At 48.1% G+C, this 19,850-nt stretch overlaps 1 protein-coding gene across 1 annotated transcript in view; it reads right to left on the minus strand.

Moving 5' to 3' along the window:
• Slc13a4 (solute carrier family 13 member 4) overlaps positions 1-19,092 on the minus strand; it is a 36,479-nt gene extending 17,387 nt beyond the window's left edge. The window contains exons 1-5 of the mRNA XM_052172467.1: positions 18,994-19,092; positions 14,101-14,229; positions 2,916-3,052; positions 858-1,030; positions 379-427 (exon numbers count right to left, since the gene is read on the minus strand). Of these exons, the coding sequence (XP_052028427.1) occupies positions 379-427; positions 858-1,030; positions 2,916-3,052; positions 14,101-14,229; positions 18,994-19,092 (587 nt within the window). The remainder of the gene's footprint in view (positions 1-378; positions 428-857; positions 1,031-2,915; positions 3,053-14,100; positions 14,230-18,993) is intronic.
• Between the last annotated feature and the right edge of the window lie 758 nt (positions 19,093-19,850).

Raw genomic sequence — 19,850 nt, forward strand, 5'->3', positions numbered from 1 at the left:
TTTTTATTTTTATTTAAAAGGGCAAATTACAAAGAACCATTGTGAAATACAACTTTTAAATATGTAGTATTCACTATGGAATACTCTTAAAGACCATGTATTTATGTATGTATGTGTGTGTGTGTGTGTGTACGTATGTATATATATATATATATATATATGTATATATATATATATATATATATATATATATATATATATATATATACTCTGGAAAGAAATCAGCTGTTGATGGACAGCACAGCATATGAACGCTCAAGACTGTGTTTCTCCTTCCCTAGCTTCACGCATCTAAAGGAGATGCATTTGGTCTTATCTTTCCTGTCCTCTCCAACAGGCCCAAGAGTCTCTGTCTGGGAAGAAGATGGCCATACTCACTCTTCGTTGACAAAGATAAGTTCCATGGAAGTTTGTCTGTTGTCAAGACCTAAAATGGTAAAGAAACACAGGGAGTGAAAACCAAGGCTGGAGTGGACCCCGTATGTGGAAGACCAGGGGCTCAGGGCAGGGACAGACATGTGACGGCCTTCTCCCCTTCTCTCTGCTCTAAAGACACAGCGGGGCTGTAGATACAGACAGACCCCAGAGCTTTGTAATAATGTTTGAGAACTTGGGACAAAGAGAAGCGCCCCGTCCCATAGGGGGAGGATTCCTGTGAGCGAAGTAGGAAGGACGAATGGGAATGGGCTGAGGGTCGCTTGGGTTATGACAGCTGGCACAGCTAAGAGGCGCGCATGAAGATGAGGGGATGGGCACCAGGTTGGGCAGTGTCCCAAGTGCAGACTGGCAGGGAATGTGGGGTGGGGGTGGGGATGGGGAGGAGAAATGAAGGGGAGCTGAGCCCCAGTGAACTGTACCCATGAGCTCAGCCTCCTCGGGGCTGGCGTTGGCCCCCACCAGCTGTTCCTCCTCGGCGTTGATCAGCTCCTGCAGCACTGCCTCCACAATGGGCATCACCATGGCGGTGGTGGAGGTGTTGGACAGCCACATGGACAGCATGGTGGTGCAGCACATGAAGCATAGGAGTAGCCTGGAGGGCGGGGACAGTTGGGCAGAGCATCATCCCACTGAATTAGGACCCTTATGACCCCCAGGTGCCATTTAGCTCCAAACTCCCGGAGCTTGGTGTGAGAGTGACCTTTCATTTCAGCACCGGTCCAGCAAACGATTCCCATATCACGGCTAGTGACCTTGGCCAGGAAAAAAGCTGTTAAAGAAGGAAGGGATAGAAAGGTCCCGGGTACCAACTCAGTGGTTGCTCCCTTCTCTCTGTGTAGACGGTAGGCGGAGTTCTGTGGTGTATTTCTTAAGCACAAGGGGATTCTTCCCCCACCCCCTGCAGCCAGCAAGTCTAGGGCACCCCATGCTCTGTGCAAGCCAGCATAGGTATTCGGGAGCAAACAGGGATACTGTCTGGCACTCGGTTCTCCCATGACTTGTTCCAGTGGCAACTAGCTGCAAGGATGGCTGCAAAGCCACAGTAGTCTCCCCTGTCGCCGCTGCTTGGGTGTGTATCTCCAGCTGGTCTCTGAAAGAGTCAAGCTTAGAGGAGCACAGAAGAAAAATAGCCTTCAGATGATTTCCCTTTGACTTGAAGCGCGGTGCAAACTGTGCCTGTGCAGACCTGGGGCTTGTTGCTTAAGAGAGATGGAGACAAAGATGGCTTGTTTATATTTCAGATGACTCTGCACAGGCTGGGGACAGCACATGTGTGGATCGTGCCCGAGCAGGGCTGAGTCCTGGCAGTGTTTTGTTTGAGCTGACAGCAGCATAGCTCTCATGTCTGGCACACCCACTGATAGCGTGCTGTGATAGCGGGCTGGGCTGGTCTTACCAACGTGCTGGGTAGTGGGGTAAATAGGGAAGAAGGCAAACACAGGCTGGTGAACACTCTTGTTGATAGTATAAAGTTTTCAAGAGCTGTGCAGGGGCTGGAGATGGGGCTCAGAGCTTGAGGGCTTGCTTAGGGCGAGCATTTGCTTCGTTCATTCTCTCCACCCCTCCTCCAGTACCACAAGGGAAACAAAACAGAACAGAACAGAGACAAAGGAGCCACAAGGTCCTACTGTGTTGGGAGAAATGCCCCTGCGTGCCTAGGAAACTGAGGGGGCCGATGGTTGCGGGGCCTGGGTGGATTAAGCTGTACTTAGCAAGGCTCTGCTTAGCAACCTGGGAGGCAGGGACCTGCTTCAGCGTTCCGACTTATTTGTCGGAAAGACTAATGCTGAAAACAAGGCTACATTGTTTCTAGTCTGCGCTTCCAGCTGGCAAGGCAGTTTACATATGATGGGTGAGCCCTCATGAACTAGGAGCCGGGAAAGGAGATCTGGTGCAGTGGAAGCGAAGCTCTCCCACACAAAACCGTCCACCCTGACACCCTCACATATGCTGTGAGGGTGAGGATGCCCCCTTGCTGGGTCTTTTGCTGACAGTGTGGAAGGAGAAAGAGGGAGCTTGTGAGGCCTGGTCAGATCCAGCAGGCCTGATGGATCTGTGGTCTGAAGCACTCCACCCCCAACCCCCTTGCCTTCAGCTACTCTGGTGGATGGGAAGAGATGCTCATGGCTTCTTAAATGACAATGGAAAAGCCACCCAATTCTTTGACCTGTGTGCACTCTAACCTACAGGCAAAAAATTGAGAAACTGTTTTTGTTTGGTCTATTTTGTGCTTTCCAACAAGGCCCTCAGGTGTTGCAAACCTACTGGCCTTGCTGTCCAGGTTGTCAAGAGAATTCCTTAGATTCAGGTGATAGTAACATCAGGGTTACTGTTCAGATCTGCTTATCGGGATCTCTCTCACAGGTGCGCAAGGTAGGAGTCCATCATTCCGATGTCACCTCCCACTTAGCAGAGGAGCTCAAGGGCGCACCCTGCTGTGACGCAGGCCACTGCCTGGGGACCCACATGTGACTCACATGCCCGGTTTGGCTCCCGCCATCAAGACCATGCGCAGGGCAATGCGCTTGTGTAAGTTCCACTTCTCCACAGCCGCAGCCACGCAGATGACACCCACCAACAGCAGTGTGGTGTTCTTGAAGTACTCAGCCGCCACCTGCAGGGAGGTCAGGAAGGTCGGTCACCAGCTGGGAAAAGGCCATGGCCAGGATAGTGTGTTCTCAGAGGCAGAGGCTGGTGAAGTGAAAGCAGGGAGGGGAGCCTTATTCAAATAGATGGGTACTTCCTTATCTTCTTCAGTTCTGAGATCAAACCCAGGCTCTCTCCCGTGCTGGGCAAGCATTCTACTACTAACTAAAAGAGTTGGTTATTTAAAAATACCAAGCCGGGCAGTGGTGGCTCACACCTTTAATCCCAGCACTTGGAAGGCAGAGGCAGGCGGATCTCTGAGTTCGAGGCCAGCCTGGTCTATAGAGTGAGTTGCAGGATAGCCAGGGCTAAACAGAGAAAACCTATCCCGAAAAACAAACAAACAAAAAACTCACCACCAACATCAACAAAAAACCAAACTCCACTAGACATTGGTGGTGCTTGCCTTTGACCCCACTACTTGGGAGGGAGAGGCAGGTGGATCTTTGACTTTGAGGCCCACCTGGTCTACAGAAGGAGTTTCAGGACATCCAGGACTATCCAGAGAAACCCTGTCTCAAAAACTAAGAACTAGACTAACTGCCACCACACTCAGTGGGATAGAATTCTCGAAGGCACCTTTACCGTTTGATTTGCATTTTTTTCCAATTTCACTCAAATGAGAAAGAACCGATATGTTAATAAAGAAAGAATAAAATATTTTTTTTTATCCTTCACTTTGGTTAACCTTCCCTTCTCGTCCACATTGTATCCTCATTGTACATTCAGCCCCATCCCCTGTTCGTTCCATTCCCAGAATCCCTTTCCTCACCACCTATGTTCTGCTGTGTTCTCACTTGGAACATTCTGTCTTCATCTCTGGCTGTGCATTTGGAACAGACTTCAAAGCCAAGTTCAGGCCTGGTGCCCTCCAGAACACCTTCCTTTGCTTCTAGCCTCTGATTGTTCCCTGGGGACACTATTAATTTCTTGGACTGTAGAGCACTCAGGTCTAGGATGGGATTGTGACTTTAGTTAATTCCACACACCATGGAGTGCTCAAGGCAAGGTTAAGATCAGAGGTGTACTGTAGTTGGCTGAGGTTTTACATCTATCTCTTCAGTCTTTTAGTAAAAACTTTGGGTTGCCAACAGTGGAATAACATGCAAAAGTAGATGCTCAATAAATAATAGTCACATAGTTTGAGGATCTGTGGCAGAAAGTAAGAAGGTGAACTTTTAACCTAAAATGTCTTTTAAGGTGACAAAACAAGGACAGCTTTAATGTCAGGAAAAACAATTGCGCTCTAAAGAATATTTAAGTATAATAAAATATGTAGAAGTCAACAATATTTATATAACCACATTAAGAGTTATCTTTTGATTACTGAATGTAAAAAAAGTTGAGGGTCTAGGAAGATGGCTTGCTGGATCAAAGTATGTGCCAGCCAGTCTGAAGATATGAGTTTGGATTCTCTGAACCCATGTTAAAAGCTAGATTTGGTATCATGCATCTGCAATCCCAGTACTCCTGTGCGGGAGATAGGAGGCAGAGACAGAGTCATCTGGAAGCTCTTGGGTCAGCTACACTGTCTGTCACACTGTGGCAGAAACAAGAGAGACCCTTCCTTAAACATGGTGGAGAGCAAGAACTATTTCCTTAAAATTGTCCTCTGACCTCCACACATACACTGTGGCACATGCATATCTGCAGTCACACACATACACGCATGCACACACACTCAAGCATACACACACTCAGACACACACACATATACACACTTGGGCATACACATATACACACATGTACATACACATAGGCACACACATATGTGCACACACACACACTTAGGTACATGCACATATGTTCACACACACACACACACACACACACACACACCAAATACAGTTAGTTATTGATTAGAGAGTGAAGCAAGGTGCAGTGGAGGATGGAAGGGATCATAGTCTCCATCTGTTGTCATAGGAAGTGTCATCTAGTAATGACCAGAACTAATGCAACAGCATGTCAGGATATGGTGGTTAATGCCAAGGGGTAGCCGAACTCTTGTAGGTACCTGTTTACAAGGTAAATTCCTACCTTGTAATGTTGTTGCCAAGATTAAAGGACAGTTTTGCAAACCTAGCTAGCATGGCCTGCCACATCAACAACCAGGATTTCTAGTGCCTCTTCTTGTTCCTGGGTCCTTGCTCAAAGCCTGACCTAGTGTGGGGTGATCAGCAGCACACCGAGCAGGCTTGTGCACAGTGCAAAGCCAGGGTCTGCTGTAAATGAAAACCCTGCTCAGGGGTGGTGTCTACAACCCTTCCGGTGCCCTGACTTCTCTTCCACAACCAGAACTCCTCCAGGGAGTCTCCAAGTCTCCAGGTTCCTGGGGATTATCTTAGCCAGTTTCTAAAGTGTGCTGTGGTAACAGTTTTGGAATTTTGGTGTCTGAAAAATACAGAAATATTATACGAGTATGTTTTTGTTTAAATCCCAGGTGTGCAGTATGGGGCTGCTTCGCACTGTCCACAGCAGCTGACTATGATTTGCCTCATGCTCTAGCAGAGGTGTGGTTTTGCCAGCTGCAGATAATGTCTGCAACTGTGTGACATTTGGAAGTCTGCGGACTTTTCAGAAGGCTATAAATGCTAGGACCTAAAGAGGCAGTGTGGGCTGTTGGTTGTTGTTGATTGTTGTTGGTTTTGGTTTGTTAAGTAGTGTGCTCAAATAAGAAACAAGGAGGAGGAGGAGTTAGATATCCTGATGTCTAAGATCAAAGTTGCCCCAAGGATCTCAATGCCCCTAATTTGTAGGAAGTAGTCTAACATTATCCCTTTCCAACCTCCGACTTTATTCAGGGATCTCTTTCCTTTCCTCTATATTCTTCTTTTCTCTTTTATCTGATGTTATGGGATTGAAGGGGTGGAGAAGGGTGGAAGAAAGAAGAACCCACAAAGGAGCAAACACTGGCTACAGCACACTTCCTGCTTCCTAGAGCTCTTCCTTCTCCAGCCTCTTTCCACCACGTACAGCTCTCCTGGGTCCTGCCCCAGCCTGGCAATGCCCACAGAGCGGCGAGCACACCCCACTAGCTGCTGTCAGCCCCAGCTCTCCCTTCCTCTGTCCACATCTTATATCTTTTCTGTCTTATTCTCAGGCCATGCGGTGTCCTCTATCACAGAAAATATCCTCAGCCATCCTTTTCCCAAGTTACAGTACTCACTGGCTTGGAAGACTTAATAGCAGAACCTGTTGGAGTTACCTGTAAAGCAGCACTAGGTTCTAACGGGACACTCCTCCCAGGAAGAGAGCACATGGATTTGTGATGAGTGAGGGCACTCATTGTTTTCTCTGCCTTTCGGTTCTGTGGTTTTCCTCAGGGAAGGTAGCACCCTTCACCTTGGAGTGAATAAGTGTTCGGAGATTGCATTTTAGAAGAGATGGGTCCCCTTGAAGAGATGCCATTGCAGAGGGGTAGAGTGAGGAGCTCTGGAGATTAGCCAGTGGCTGATACCCCTGCTCCACTCCCGCCTGTCTCTCCCAGGAGCTCCAGGCTCCAGGGCTAGCTAATGGATTCCATATTGGTCACTCTGGCCTATAAAGTAGCAATTCCAGAAATAACAGTCATGGCCTTGGTGGCCTCGAGTGAGACAGAACAGCTGGGTCCTGAGATGTGATCTGCAAAGAAGGAAAAGAACTGAAAGCCAGGGTGTGGAGAGTGAGACTAGGGCTCTGGTAGGCCAGCACAAGCAAATGAAGGAAACAAGAAAATGTCAGGAGGGGCAGGCCAGGCCTGGAAGAGATCCCTCCAGGTTTCCTAGGCTAGAGGAAATGCTCTGAAAGAGCCATCAACCTGGGGGACAGGGCGCCTGTTGACTAGCCTTTTGTTAGGGAATTGCGGATGAGACTTTAGTTAGCTTTGAACATTACTTTCCCTGGACACAAATCTACTGATTATTACCTGGACACAGTCACCTCTTTACCTGCAGTTTTAGTGACCTGAGGCTAAGAGCGGTTGAAAAAAAAATTAAATGGAAAATTCCAGGAAGAAACAATCCCTACGTTTTAACTTGTACTCTTCCCAGAAGAGTATGAACTCTTCTGCCTCCTATTTGGCACACAGGTTATCCCCATGTGTCTATTCTGTATAGGCTAGTCTCTGCCAGCTGTACAATGGCTATTTTAGTCATTAGAATCACTGATGTACTGTAGCACCCGTATTCACGCGACTCATGGTCCATGGCGATCCTAAGGCAAGGAGTGGAGTGAGATAAAGATGGCGTCAGGCTGGAGCTCCAGAAGGGTGTGGGAACTCTGGCTCTCTGTGGCAAAACTGCAGGGCACCAAGAGACATAAGTTACGTAGCATTTGATGCTCCATGTTTCTAGGCAACCACAGGGAGACTTGGGACATCGTCCCTATGTATAATGTATGAGTGTGTGTGGGAAGAGAACTATGAAGTATCACTTTAATTAATTTTTAACTTTTTTTTAGTGGGAGGAAGGAGATTGTGGCTCTGTTCCAAGAAGTCTGAAAATAGAAATCCAGATATAACTTCATCTCGCTATTTTCCTCACAAAGAATGTGGGATTTAACCTCTCTTGGGGCAATCCTCTCTTGGGGGAGGGCGGACAGATGGCCGACTCCTTTTTCTTGCCTGTTAGCTGGTGCTGTGATAGGTGCTCTCACACCAAGAACAGGACAGGGGCCTCACAATGCCCATGGGAGAGGAGGGTAGGTACTTCTGATTTGGCAGGTTTTACAATGTGGGAAAACTTCTCATTGAGTCCGAAGCTGGCTGTTTTTATTTTTTTCTAGGTTGACTGGCCATTGAGTTCCCCACATCCACCTTTCTCTTAGCAATAGTACAAGGGTTCCTAACACCTGCAGCCGCACCTCATAGGTGCTGGAGATGAACCCAAGTCCCCTTGCCTCCACAGAAAGTTCTCTAACTCACTAAGCCGTCTCCAGAGCCCTAGTTTGCACTTTATGTTGGACTGTGTTCATAGCTATTTTAGGGTGCATGAGGTCTGAAGGCCACAGGTCGGACACACTCCAACATTAGACCCAGAACTGGATGCCTGACTCAGCTCTCCATTAACATTGAGTCCTGTCAAGGTCAGGGACAGCACACACCCTGGCTAGTTTCTAAGGAAGCATGGCCGCCATGTCTGCCCCTCTCTCTGCTGTTCCCTGTGGGCTGTGATGTCGTTACATTGAGAATGTCCTGTAAGGGCTCCAGCTCCTTCTCATCACCTGATCTTCCTTCCTGGGAACACACTGTTGCAGCAAACTCTAGGGGTAGCCATGGGAAGAAAGGGATCGGGGATCAGTCCAAGCAGCTGGTACATTACACTCCCATCCCCTTTTTGAGTAGGCCTTGCTCTTTCTCCTGTTCTGTATATTGAGTGTCTTTAAGATTGGGTTTAAAGAAAAGGTAGAGTCAGGTCTAGTGTCACTCATCTGTAATACCAACTGAGGCAGGAGGATTAAAACTTTGAGGCCTGCCTGGGCTACATAGTAAGATTTCCCCCACTCCTCAACAAATAAAGAGCTACAGAAAGAAAAAAAAAGGAAAGAAGAAAAAATGTACTGTTGCCTGTAAGATATTGGGAGGGGGTTGGCTGGAGAGATGGCTCAATGGTAAAGAGCATTTGCTGCTTGTCTGGAGAACCTAGGTTTGGTTCCTAGTACCCATATCAAGTGGCTTACAGCTGCCAGTAACTCCAGTTCCAGGGGATCTGATGAATCTCTGGCCTCAAGGGCACCTGCATGAATGCAGTACACATAGATTCACCAGCCATACACACATACACATAAAAAAAGATAAAAATTTAAAAAAGAATGTAAAACTCTTCCTTAGCAGGAAGACCTAGATGGCTATCCAAGGGACCTCGAAGCTGGCCTAGCTTCTGTGTGGCTGGAGATCTTGACCTTATTCTCAAGTTTCTGATCTGGGACTGTGTGAAGTGCTCAGAGTAGGGAGGCTGAAGCAGGGGCTGGGACCCCAGCCCAGGCATGAAGTTTGGTCTGGTGCTGGCTCAGAGAAAGTTGTTTCTATCACAGAAACATGAAGTTAGCCTCAAAGGCTACAGGGTCCACATAGCTTTACAAGTCTGGATATGGAGTTCAGCTGAGGCGGATGGGCAGGCTGAGTTTATGGCAGATGGCCTACTTGATCTGCAGCCCGCATCCCCCAAGGGCCTGCATGCAGGGGGCAGGGTCAGCCTCTGTGTGCAACCGAGGCCTTTCTGGCCTTGAGAGTGGTGTGGGGAATGCCTCCAGGGTTGAACAAACAGATAGCCAGGGTTTATACAACAGGCAGGCATCCAGAGGGTCAGAAAGACTGGGAGCCAGCAGGGAGGCAGATTGATGACCTCAGACTCCGGCTGCTATCCCAGTGGGGTCACTTCCAGTCTCTCTTGCCCTGGCAGGACCTTGAATCTGAGTGAGGCTTGCCCAGTGGTTTGCAGTGCAGGGACACTGGCACACTGATGGGAGAGGCTGGTGACAGAGGGGGGTTGTGTACAGTCAGAACATGCAAATGCTAGCAGAAGTAATCTCTGTGCCTGAGCTTCCCAGAAGTAAGGGTGAGAAGCCTTTTAAAGGACAAATCTAAGGTCAGTAAAGAATCACAGTGGAGTCCAAACAAACAAAATGAAATGCAAACCCTGACTAAAATCCAAGATGGAGTTTTGTACACCAGCAGAGGGAGGTATCCCTGGGTGCTCATGGGAAGACTGTAGGAGGTATGGGGGAATGTTTGGAATGTTACCCTATAATCTCAGCCCTCTGGCGGCAGAGACAGGATGATCGTTGAGGCCAGCTTGGGCTAGACATAAAGATCTAGTCAAAAATTAAATGGCAGAATCCGAAGTCAAAGAGATTTCAGTGTCTGATCATCTGCCAAGGCACGAAGTCCATCTCTAGTTTAGTGTCCCTGATGTGGTCATTTGGCATGAACCTCCTGGAACAGGAGTATGAGGACTGCCTCATACTTGGTACTTATTGTGGGGAGCTCCTCCTAGCCCTGTCATTGGTTAGTTTGGATTGAGCCCGCCACACTAGGCACAGAAGCCAGAAAACATGTCTCCCTAAATCGTTTCCTCTTTCCTCATGCTTTTCAGGATCCAGATCTTTGATGTTCTGGCCAACTCACCTCTGGAAAAGTTCCCTGTGCAGACTGAGGCGCTGTGCCCATCATTTATTAACTAAATGGAAGCTTTCGGTACAGGTGGCCCAGGGACCAAGAGTTCAGGTTTTAGAATTACACACCCCTAGACACAAGAACTGGTTCTATTGCTTACTAGCTGGGCAACCTTGGGTAAGTTGCTCGACCTTTCTGAGTTGCAGTTTACTCCTCTATAAAACAAGAGTAGAAAACCGTGGCTCCTTGTAGCAGGTTAAATACCACGGTGCTGGGAGATGATGCTCCCTGGCATAAAGTGAACAGGTGGGGGAAGAAGCCCCTTTCCCCAGCTCTGCTCCTGGGCAGGGATTTATGGCACGAGCTCTCCTGGTCTTCAGGTCACTGGGCTCATAGCACTCACACCCAGTGTTCCCCCTGGGATTCCTGCAGCAGAAGCCGCTCATGGAAAGTTTCAGCAGCATGGCGGAGGCAAAATTCCTTATAACAAAGTCATCTCTTTCTATGTCCGCATCTACAGCTATAGCTATCCTACCTCCTACTGGACTGGTTCTGTTTTTCTCCAGTGCTCTGACACCTATAAACAGCTTCAGGTGGTGGGGAATTCAGGAGGGCCAGAAAGAAGATTTGAGTGGGCAGAAATGACTTACTTTGATCACACTCTGGGTACCGAACCATCCTGAATGGAAGATCTAGAACTCAGAGCCCCCGGTGAATGGCACGAAGGACAAAAGCCACAGGCCCAGGGCCAGACTGACCCCATTCACATGCTTTCATGGAGACCATGCTCTTTCCAACCCCAAGGAGCAACAACAACTGAGAACCGAGGCCCAAGGGCACTGGGACACACACAGGCCCCGACACACTGCAAGTGTGTGTCCACAGAAGGCTACATCTGTTATAGACCGCTTAAAAATATGGTACTTACCATCTTGATAAAAACGTCAAGCTAGCTGAGAGGGAAGGGAACTGCTAATTTTTTTTGTTTGTTTTTTGTTTTTTTGATTTGGTTTTTTCGAGATGGAGTTTCTCTGTGTAGCCCTGGCTGTCCTCACTTTGTAGACCAGGCTGGCCTCAAACTCAGAAATCTGCCTGCCTCTGCCTCCCAGAGTGCTGGGATTACAGGTGTGCACCACCACTGCCTGGTGGAAGGGAACTACTCTTAGGAGAAGTCTTGGGAAACATTTTCCCAGAGTGTAACTTAGTCATTTTAAAGGAGAAGGGATGGAGAGGACAAGTCCCGGCAAGCGGATGGTGGATCAGGAGCTGGGTTAGGAACGGTGTGTGTAGATGACTTGGAGGCTCCTGGGGAGAAATGTCTTGCTTTTCCCTGTGAGCCATGATGCTGGTGTAGGGGTGTACCTAGAGAGGGCAGAATGGGTGTTTCTGCTGCAGCTAGCTGGCCCACAAGGCTATCACCTATATCATCTGTCCTGTTGGCATTTTCCTTTAATCTGAGCTAAATTCAGCTGAACAGACTATATTTGGACTAAGCTGTTCCTTATACTCCAATTGCTAAATAGACCTGTTAAAACCACCTAGAGACATGGAAGGATTAAGATGTCTGCTTCAAACAATAAAATAGGTCTTCTTAATCCTATCCTCCCAGGAAAAAAAAAGCCCCATCCCCAAACCATTGCCTCCAAAGTCTCCCTATCATGCTGGCTTCATGTCTATGCTGAGGGCTGGGACTCAGATAGCTGCGGCCTCGCTTCCCCTTTCCTTCATTCCATGAAGTTCTGGTTCCACAATTTTAAAAATAAATATGTAGAACAAGTTTGTACACTTTTCCTGAGAAAAAGTTGTCTTTAAGGTTGATTGTTCTTTTAGACTCAGACAAGAAATCCATCTCTCTTCTCACTCACAAAGCAAGGGGGAGGGAGTCGGAGCAGCTGTCTTTGGATGTGCCCTCTTCTATCCATGTTACATACATATCTGTAAGGACAAAAACCTGCCCACAGCCTCCTTGGGCTAAGAGTCTTATTAGACCCCTCATAGAAAAAGGAAAAAGAAATCTAAGGCAAATTAACAAAAACCTGCCAGTCCATTTTATCTCGTAGGAAGAGAAGCTGTTCTATTGGTGACCAAATACAGCCATCATGGGAACTTTCAAGAATGCTCAGTGGTCATAGAGCATGCATGGGATGGGCCTAGGTCCCCTGCACAGGTGTAACAGTTGTGCAGCTGGGCCCTCTGCAAATTCATGACAGTTATGTAGCTGGGCCCTCTGCACAGGTGTAGCAGTTGTGCAGCTGGGCCGTCTGCACAGGTGTAGCAGCTGTGCAGCTGGGCCTTCATGCAGGACTTCTACAGTGGATGCAGGGGCTGTCTCTGACTGCATTGCCTGCCTTCGGATCCCTTTTCCCTAACTGGGCTCCTTGTCTAACCTCAATAGAAGAAGATGAGCCAACTTGCTATGCCAAGGCTCCTTTACTGGGTGAAAAGGAGAAAGGGTAGATGGAGGGGAGGGAAGATTGGAGGGAGGGACTGGGGGGAGAGGAGAGAGGGGGAGCTGTGATCAGAATGCAAAGTAAATAAATAATTATTAATAAAAAAGAACCAGCAGAATAAATGACTAATTGGGTGGGGGTGGGGTGGCAGGGGGAGAATGTTCTGTTGTTCAAGGTTAAGGCAGCCCTTAGGCCAGCTTCATTTTTCCTCAAAGCACAGAGCAGGAGATGCCACAATTCCTAGCAACTGGTAACACCATGAAAGACCTATATCTGTTAGGAATTTTCTTTGTCTGGTAGAGTGAATAAGAGAACAGGCTCTGCAATGTCACAGGTAGCCTTCCATTTTCTGCTGTACGACTGGACTCCGTTTCATTCTCTGAGCCTTTCCTCCTGTGGAGATTGGAGCCATTGATACCCATTTCCTAGAAATCCCCGGAGATCTGCATTAAATCACGAGCGAGCTCCGGTTCTTAGGATTCAGTCACCTGCTCCCGGCTCGCCTCCTGTGCATCTTCCCTGCCCACGTCAGTCTTCCTCCTCAGACACCCTAGGTCAGCACCCTAATGGATAAGGAAGCGGTTCACCGGTCCCTCCTCCCACCCTGCAGGGTTTCTTTTGTTGTCGTTGTCATTTGTCTATTTGTATGTAGGCTTTGCCATGATATTTGGTCACAACCTGGGGCTGTCACCAGCAGTTTCAGTCTGAGCTTGACCCAAGGCTCTAAAGTGAACAGAGAGGGCTAGCTGCAGGCAAAGAGATCATGCAGTGACCTGGAGTTGGGGAGGAAGAATAGCGACTATGTGGGTTTTGTCCTAGAGGAGGAGGAGGAGGAGGAGGAGGAGGAGGAGGAGGAGGAGGAGGAGGAGGAGAGAGAAGCCAGGACACAGGGAAACAGAAAATCCCTGTCAACAACTGAGTACCTCCTTCATATGAGCTCAGTTACAGGAGGGACAGCCCAGCAGATGGGAGCCCTGCTTCCTGCCTGTGTGGGTGCGGTCGGAAGACCGCACAGACCAACTGTGGTCTCCTATCGGTACAAATCAGAAAGCCGTAGAGGCGCATGCCTTCAAGTTCAGCACTAGGGAGGCAGAGGCTGGTAGGGCTCTATGAGTTCAAGGCCAGATTGGTCTATGTAATGCGTTCTAGGCAAGCTAGGGCTATATAACAAGACCCTGTCTTAAAAACAAACAAACAAACAAACAAACAAAAACAGAAACAAAAACTTCAAATAAAAGGAACAATTGTCTGTGTTTAGTCAGGGAAGGCTTCCTGGAAGTGGCAAGTTTTGAGCACTTCGAAGGAGCTGAAGGTAAAGGCAGAAGGGGAAGAATTCAGTGTCTGGAGCAGCAGACACAAAGCCTCGCACTCAGGAGTCTTTCCTCCCGTCACATGCTTATGAATCTCCTGTCCGCTGAGGCCTCCTTCCCCGGTCCAGCAGACCTGAGCACAGGGTTGGGTCATGAAGGGTCTAACCTCACTGGATCGGAGAACGCCGAAGAACGGGTAGAGGAAGGCAGGCACGAGGGCTGCAGCTCCGAGAGGCACCGCCTCAGACACCCAGTACACGGCGGTCACAAGCAACACGTAAGCACACGCAGCCTCCTGGAAGGGGAGGAAAGAGGTGCTTAGTCACGGAGACACTTCTTGCCATGAAAACTCTGAATGAGACCCAGGGCCAAGGCAAAAGACTCTTAGACTCCACGAGGACACCCCAGGATACGGCCCTGGGTGAGGCGATGCTGACATTGACCAATGAGGACAGTGGCCATGTTTTGTGGGTGCAAGGATGGCTACTCACTGGAAGGCCCTGGGATGGGTATGTGAGGATGACCTATCCAGGTGGACCATGGGCTTTCATAGGGTCCAGCTCTGATGATTCTTAAAGCAGTACAGTGTAGAGGGTCATGGTGGATTTTGAACATAGCATTTGGGGTCAGGTTCACAAACTATAAAGCTGGAGTTCAAAGCTTTATGTGGTACATATTTGAGTCAAGTTGTTGAGTCCCTGGAGGTTTCTGGGGGTAGTGGAAAATAGATCACTGTGTGTTTGATTGGTTCACAGATGGGGTCTGGGGGCAATCATCCTAAACTTCAACCCAGGTCTGCAATGTATGAAGATTTTGGGGGCATCTTGTATATACCCATCGAAAGGAAGTGGTTTGGTAGGAAGTAAGATTTAAAAATAGCACACAAGGTGGGCTCCATACTGTGTTTTCACAGCCTCTGGGGCGGGTGTCTATCTCAGGACTCCTCTAGGGAGACCAGCCCGGCCCCAAATCTACCCTTTCTCCAGCATCATTGGATTTACATTCCCATGTTAACATTTAAAATTTCCATTGAAACATAAGCAGGCTTCACCATCTTAAAGTAAGTACAGTTTAATTCTCTTGCTTCAAAATATTAATTCAGTAGTTGTTTTGTTTTGGTTTTGATTTGGTTTTGGTTTTGAGGGACAGGGTCTTGCTATGCTGCCAGGCTAGGGTCCAGGTGATCCTCCCGAGTCAACCTCTGGAGTAGCTAGGGCTCCAGGCCTGCATCACCATATCTGGCTGAGGTGTTAATCCAAAGAGTTGCTAGGCAAGAACTGCTGACTATGTTTCCCTTCAGTTCTCAACCTGAGCATATACCATGTACTAGCAGTGAGTAGCAGGGCTCTTCCTGGGGCTGGGGGGCTGGTGTAGACTGTAAGGGGTATATTCAGCAATTCCCCAGTCCGAGAGGCTCATTTTAGAGGGGGAAGAACAGATTCGTCATTTCTCAGCCTTGGCTCTAAGGACACTTGGGATGGGCTCATCTTTGCCCTTGGACCTTCCTGTGTGGTGCACTGTGCATAGCAGCGTGGTTTGCCTCTTCCCACTTAGCTATCATAAGTACCTCCTCCCCTGAGTTATGACAGTCCCAAAAAGGGGCTCACCATCCTCGGAGACCACGCCCATGGCCTGTTGCTGCAGAAACAACTTTCTACAAAGGGAATAGAATACTGTGTGTCTGCGTGAGATGTGAGGGTGGGGCATCTGGAAAATTTACCAGCATTTTTCTCAACTCATCAAAACCCACGCTGTGCAACCAAAGAGTGCAGAGGATAAATACAAACATTTTTATCAAAACCCTACCCTTCTCAGCCTGAGCTTCTGGCAATGCAGATTGTGTGGATGGTGCCACGCAGGAGTGGTCTTGAGGAAGCCTAGAAGGTTTACTCTTGGGGGAGGTCACGCTCTGAGATCTTAATAATTGTAACATTCCAAGGTGCGGAGAGTTACATAGAGAACCCAAGGCAGCTGTTATTCTGTCAATGTTTACATAGGGAGCAGAGCGACTCTAGTCGGCTTGAGCGTCAAGGAGCACCGTGGACCTTGCTCCGATCCTGGACCAGTGATGGGCAGCAGGAGCTTTTAGCTGGCTTTGATGGAGGGACCTTGGTCCCTCCGGATAGTCATGGATTATGGGAGGTTAGCTTCAGGAACCGGGAAGTGAGTCCACTGTTGACTGTTGCTCCCACTGAGATTTCCTCTAGGGTCAAAGGACCAGACGAGATAAGACTTTGGAATTGCTGATAACAGAACAGAATTGATACCTTTTGGAAAAGGATGCAGTTTAGAGAAATGGCCTCCTCGTGATCCCCCGTGGCCTGACGCTACTGAAACATCCTTCTACAATGGAAATAGAATTCCATCCATCTGAGTGAGATGGCAAAGTGGGGAATCTGGAAATTTCCCACTGGAAAGGAAGTTCCATTTTCTGCTTTTGTGGTAAATAGACAGGAGAAGGGGTTTTAATTCCAGGTTAGACTAAAATGGCAGAGTGTGGTTTGTGCCTCACTGGAGAGCCCTTACCCTGGCTCCTCACAGGGCCCGAATTTAAGTGGCAAGAGGAGAGAGGGGTGGGGGCAGAGATCGATTCTTTCTGCTATGCACCATTTGATTTGAGTTGGTAAGAGTTAGCTAGACAGAGATAATCTTTTCAGCTGTAAATACCATAAGGATAAGTTAATAGAACACCTGTCTCCTGCAGTATTAAGAACAGGGTAAACAGCTATTGGTTTTTCTAGCTTTATTTAGAAGGATGAAGGATGTCTTTAGAGCATCTTTTGTTTGCCCAGAGAATCCATACTACCTTCTTTCTACCACTTCCCAGGCCTCTACCTTCCAGCTACTGTGGGCTCAGATGCCCCTGGGACTCTATAGAATTCCTTGCTACTGTCTTTTGCCCCTGTACCTCACCAGACTCTGACAGGCAGATAAATTTATGCTGGTGAACAGGTGTTCCCTCTCCGTGTGTGTGTGTGTGTGTGTGTGTGTGTGTGTGTGTCGCTCTGGACACCCAGGCCCCACATAAGCCCCAAGTCAGGAATGCCTTTTATGGGAAACATTTATTTCTTTTTGCTTCTGCTTCAAATTTGAACTGAAACTAGACAGTGGAAGGGAGATTGTGAGTTTGAGGCTAGCCTGGGCTACATGGCAAGACACTGTCAACAGAACAGAACCAAACTCAACAAAGAAAACAAAGCATCAAATGAACAAAAAGGTATCATTGAAAGTAGCGTTTTCCTAAAAACACAGTTTCTACCTTAATTCTAACTTAGGTTCCCTTTCCAGGAAGTTTACCCTTCACCCAACTCAGTTAAACCTCACTCAAACCTTGTTAGAAGGGGTCTGAAGTCTGTTCATCTGCTGTCTCAAGTGACGGAGGGGGGCACTTTGAAGAATCTTCTTTGGAAGGGTGGGGTGCAACCTCCACTAGAGGTGCTGAAGTGCTCAGATGACTGTCCTTTTTGGTGATTCTTTGCTGGGGATGAAGTCTAGGGCCTTCTGTATGCTAAGCAAGGGCTATCCCACATAGCCACAAGATCCAGCCCTATCCTCTTCTGAAACATCATGGAGCCTAGACTTTAAAGAATTGGGCAAGGAAAGAGGAAAAGTCACTTGGACACCTCCTAAAATACAGCTGCTGACTGTCACTTGGAAGAATTAGCAACCAAGGGTCCCGCCTGGACACCTAGCTGCTTCTCACAGTCACAGCAGGGATCGGCAAACCCACCTAGGAATTCTGAGGACTTTAGTATCAGGGTCTCAAAGTTGGGTGCAAGGGGTGGAAGAGAGACAAGAGATAAAAGCAGCATTGTGTGCCTAGTTTGTACCTCCTGTGGGCACTAGCTAAGGTCCCCAAACATGAAGGCTGTTGGTGGAGCGCGAGGGAGGCAGGGCTTCCTAACTCTGCTCCATAAAAGAGGATAATGTGTCTCTCGTGGGAAATGTTCTTAAACTAAGCTGGCATGGAGCGATGAATAAAAAGTCAAAACAGAGTCTACTTAGACAAAGCAGAAAATTAACTGTTATACGGCCCAGAAAAAAAAAATGTCACTGGCAATCACTGCCTGCTAATCCCAGACCAGAGTTAGTTGGTGCCTCCTTGGCAGGTTGTACTATTTATTTGCTAAAGATTTAAGTCAGCTTGTATTTAACTAGACCACGATAATCCCCTCTGTTTAACTTTTTAAACTTAATCTCGGTTACCCAGTCCCCCAGGGAACGGTGTGGGAGATATTCTTGTAGTCAACCTGCCTTAGCTTGTTTTCTCCTCTAAAGTCTCAAGGACCCATGTGAGCTGGAGGGGTAGCTATACATCCGACAGGTGAGGAGAGAGAAGGGAAGGGGAGGGAGACCAGGAAGATCCAAGAGGCTGACTGAAAGCAAACGGACCTACAGCTTCTTTGTTCCTGATCTCCTGCTTAAAATTAGGCCATGGTCTAGAGTTCTGGGGCTTGCATTCCTGTTTTCTTGATGTGTTAGTTTTGCTTTGCTTTGTTTTGTTTTTTTTTTTTAACATAGAGACATATACATAGAAGAAGCTGATAGTCAGAGGGTCCTGAGCATGAGACTTTGCATGGAAGGTTCAGGACGGCCATTTTCATATTCAGGTTGTCAGAGACTACCAGGACTGGAGGACAGACTCTGGACAGGTTCCCTCTCAGTCCCATCATCCCTTTCTAGGGATGCATCTCTAATGGCTGTCACATAACGATAGCCACGGGTTGAGAAACAGGGGCTCCACAGTCTGTCTATTGCATGGGTTCAACCACAGTTCCTGTAATTTCTTTTTCAACATGACAGTTATTTCAAGCTACGGTCTCCCAGTCTAAGGGAGGGGGACAGAATTGGGGGACCCATCTTGAGACAGAGGGATACCAATGATAGTTTTAAGACAGAAAGTACGTTGGTCTCCTCCAGACAATTGTGACAGTTCCATCCAAATATCAGTGAAGACCTTTTGGGGTGCCCCACAAGCCTTCCACTTCCCTCAGACCTCCCTCCTTTTCTCCCCAGCTCCCACTGATGCCCTGACAGGAGTTCGCAGGCTGATACTTACGCTGGTGGGGTAGATGGTAGGCAGAGGCAGCAGCAGCAGCGGCACACAGATGACCAATAGCAGCTTCCTCGCTTGGAGAAGGCCCTGCAGCAAGCCCATGGTGGACCCGTCTGGATCGAGTCCTCGACGGCGTTCTCCGCTGCTCCGCACTATGCCCCGCTCTCAGTCCAGGAAGACTTCTCACACCTTCGCTGGCTTCCAAGAGTTAGTCCTCTTCGGTCCCGGGAGCAGAAAAGCAGGGTGGCTGTACCCAGTTTCCACAGAACGCTGGGCTGCTTGCCTTTTGCCTTAGGTGAGACTGAGCGGCATAGTGTTATGGCCATCGAAAAGCAACCGCAAAAGGATTATACACCGGAGCGGTGGCTTTCCTCTCTGTGGTTAACAAGAGGATGGCTTCATTCTAGATACCAGAAAGAGTCCTCACAAGCAATGAATGAGCGTGCAGCTGCTGGTCAGCACTGAAGAGTCATTTAAAGCTTAAAAAAAAAGCAAAAAACAAACCAGTAGCTTTTCTTCTTTCTGTTGACCTGTTTGGGGGCAGCTGCTGTTTTAGCTCCGATCTGGCTGATTTGTTGGTAAAAATCTGATGGCCCTTTCCCTTAAAGCCAGCACTGGTCTGAGGCCTCAGACTGGGAGTTAGGACACGCTCCTCTCAGTACCCGACACCTTTATTCTGTTTAGATGTCTTCCCTTCAAATTGGGCTCCTACTTATAGTTTTCCAGAAGTCTGGACTTCCAAAGCAGCCGTAAAGAATCTCCAAGACATTCCTTTTTGTTACAGGACTAAAACTAGCCAGAGGCCCACCTTTAACTTTTCTGAACCAATGGGACAGGGCAGAGGGCAGGGTTTCCCGCCC

This window comes from Apodemus sylvaticus, chromosome 2 (assembly GCF_947179515.1).
Source record: "Apodemus sylvaticus chromosome 2, mApoSyl1.1, whole genome shotgun sequence".
In the NCBI taxonomy this organism is placed as follows: domain Eukaryota; kingdom Metazoa; phylum Chordata; class Mammalia; order Rodentia; family Muridae; genus Apodemus; species Apodemus sylvaticus.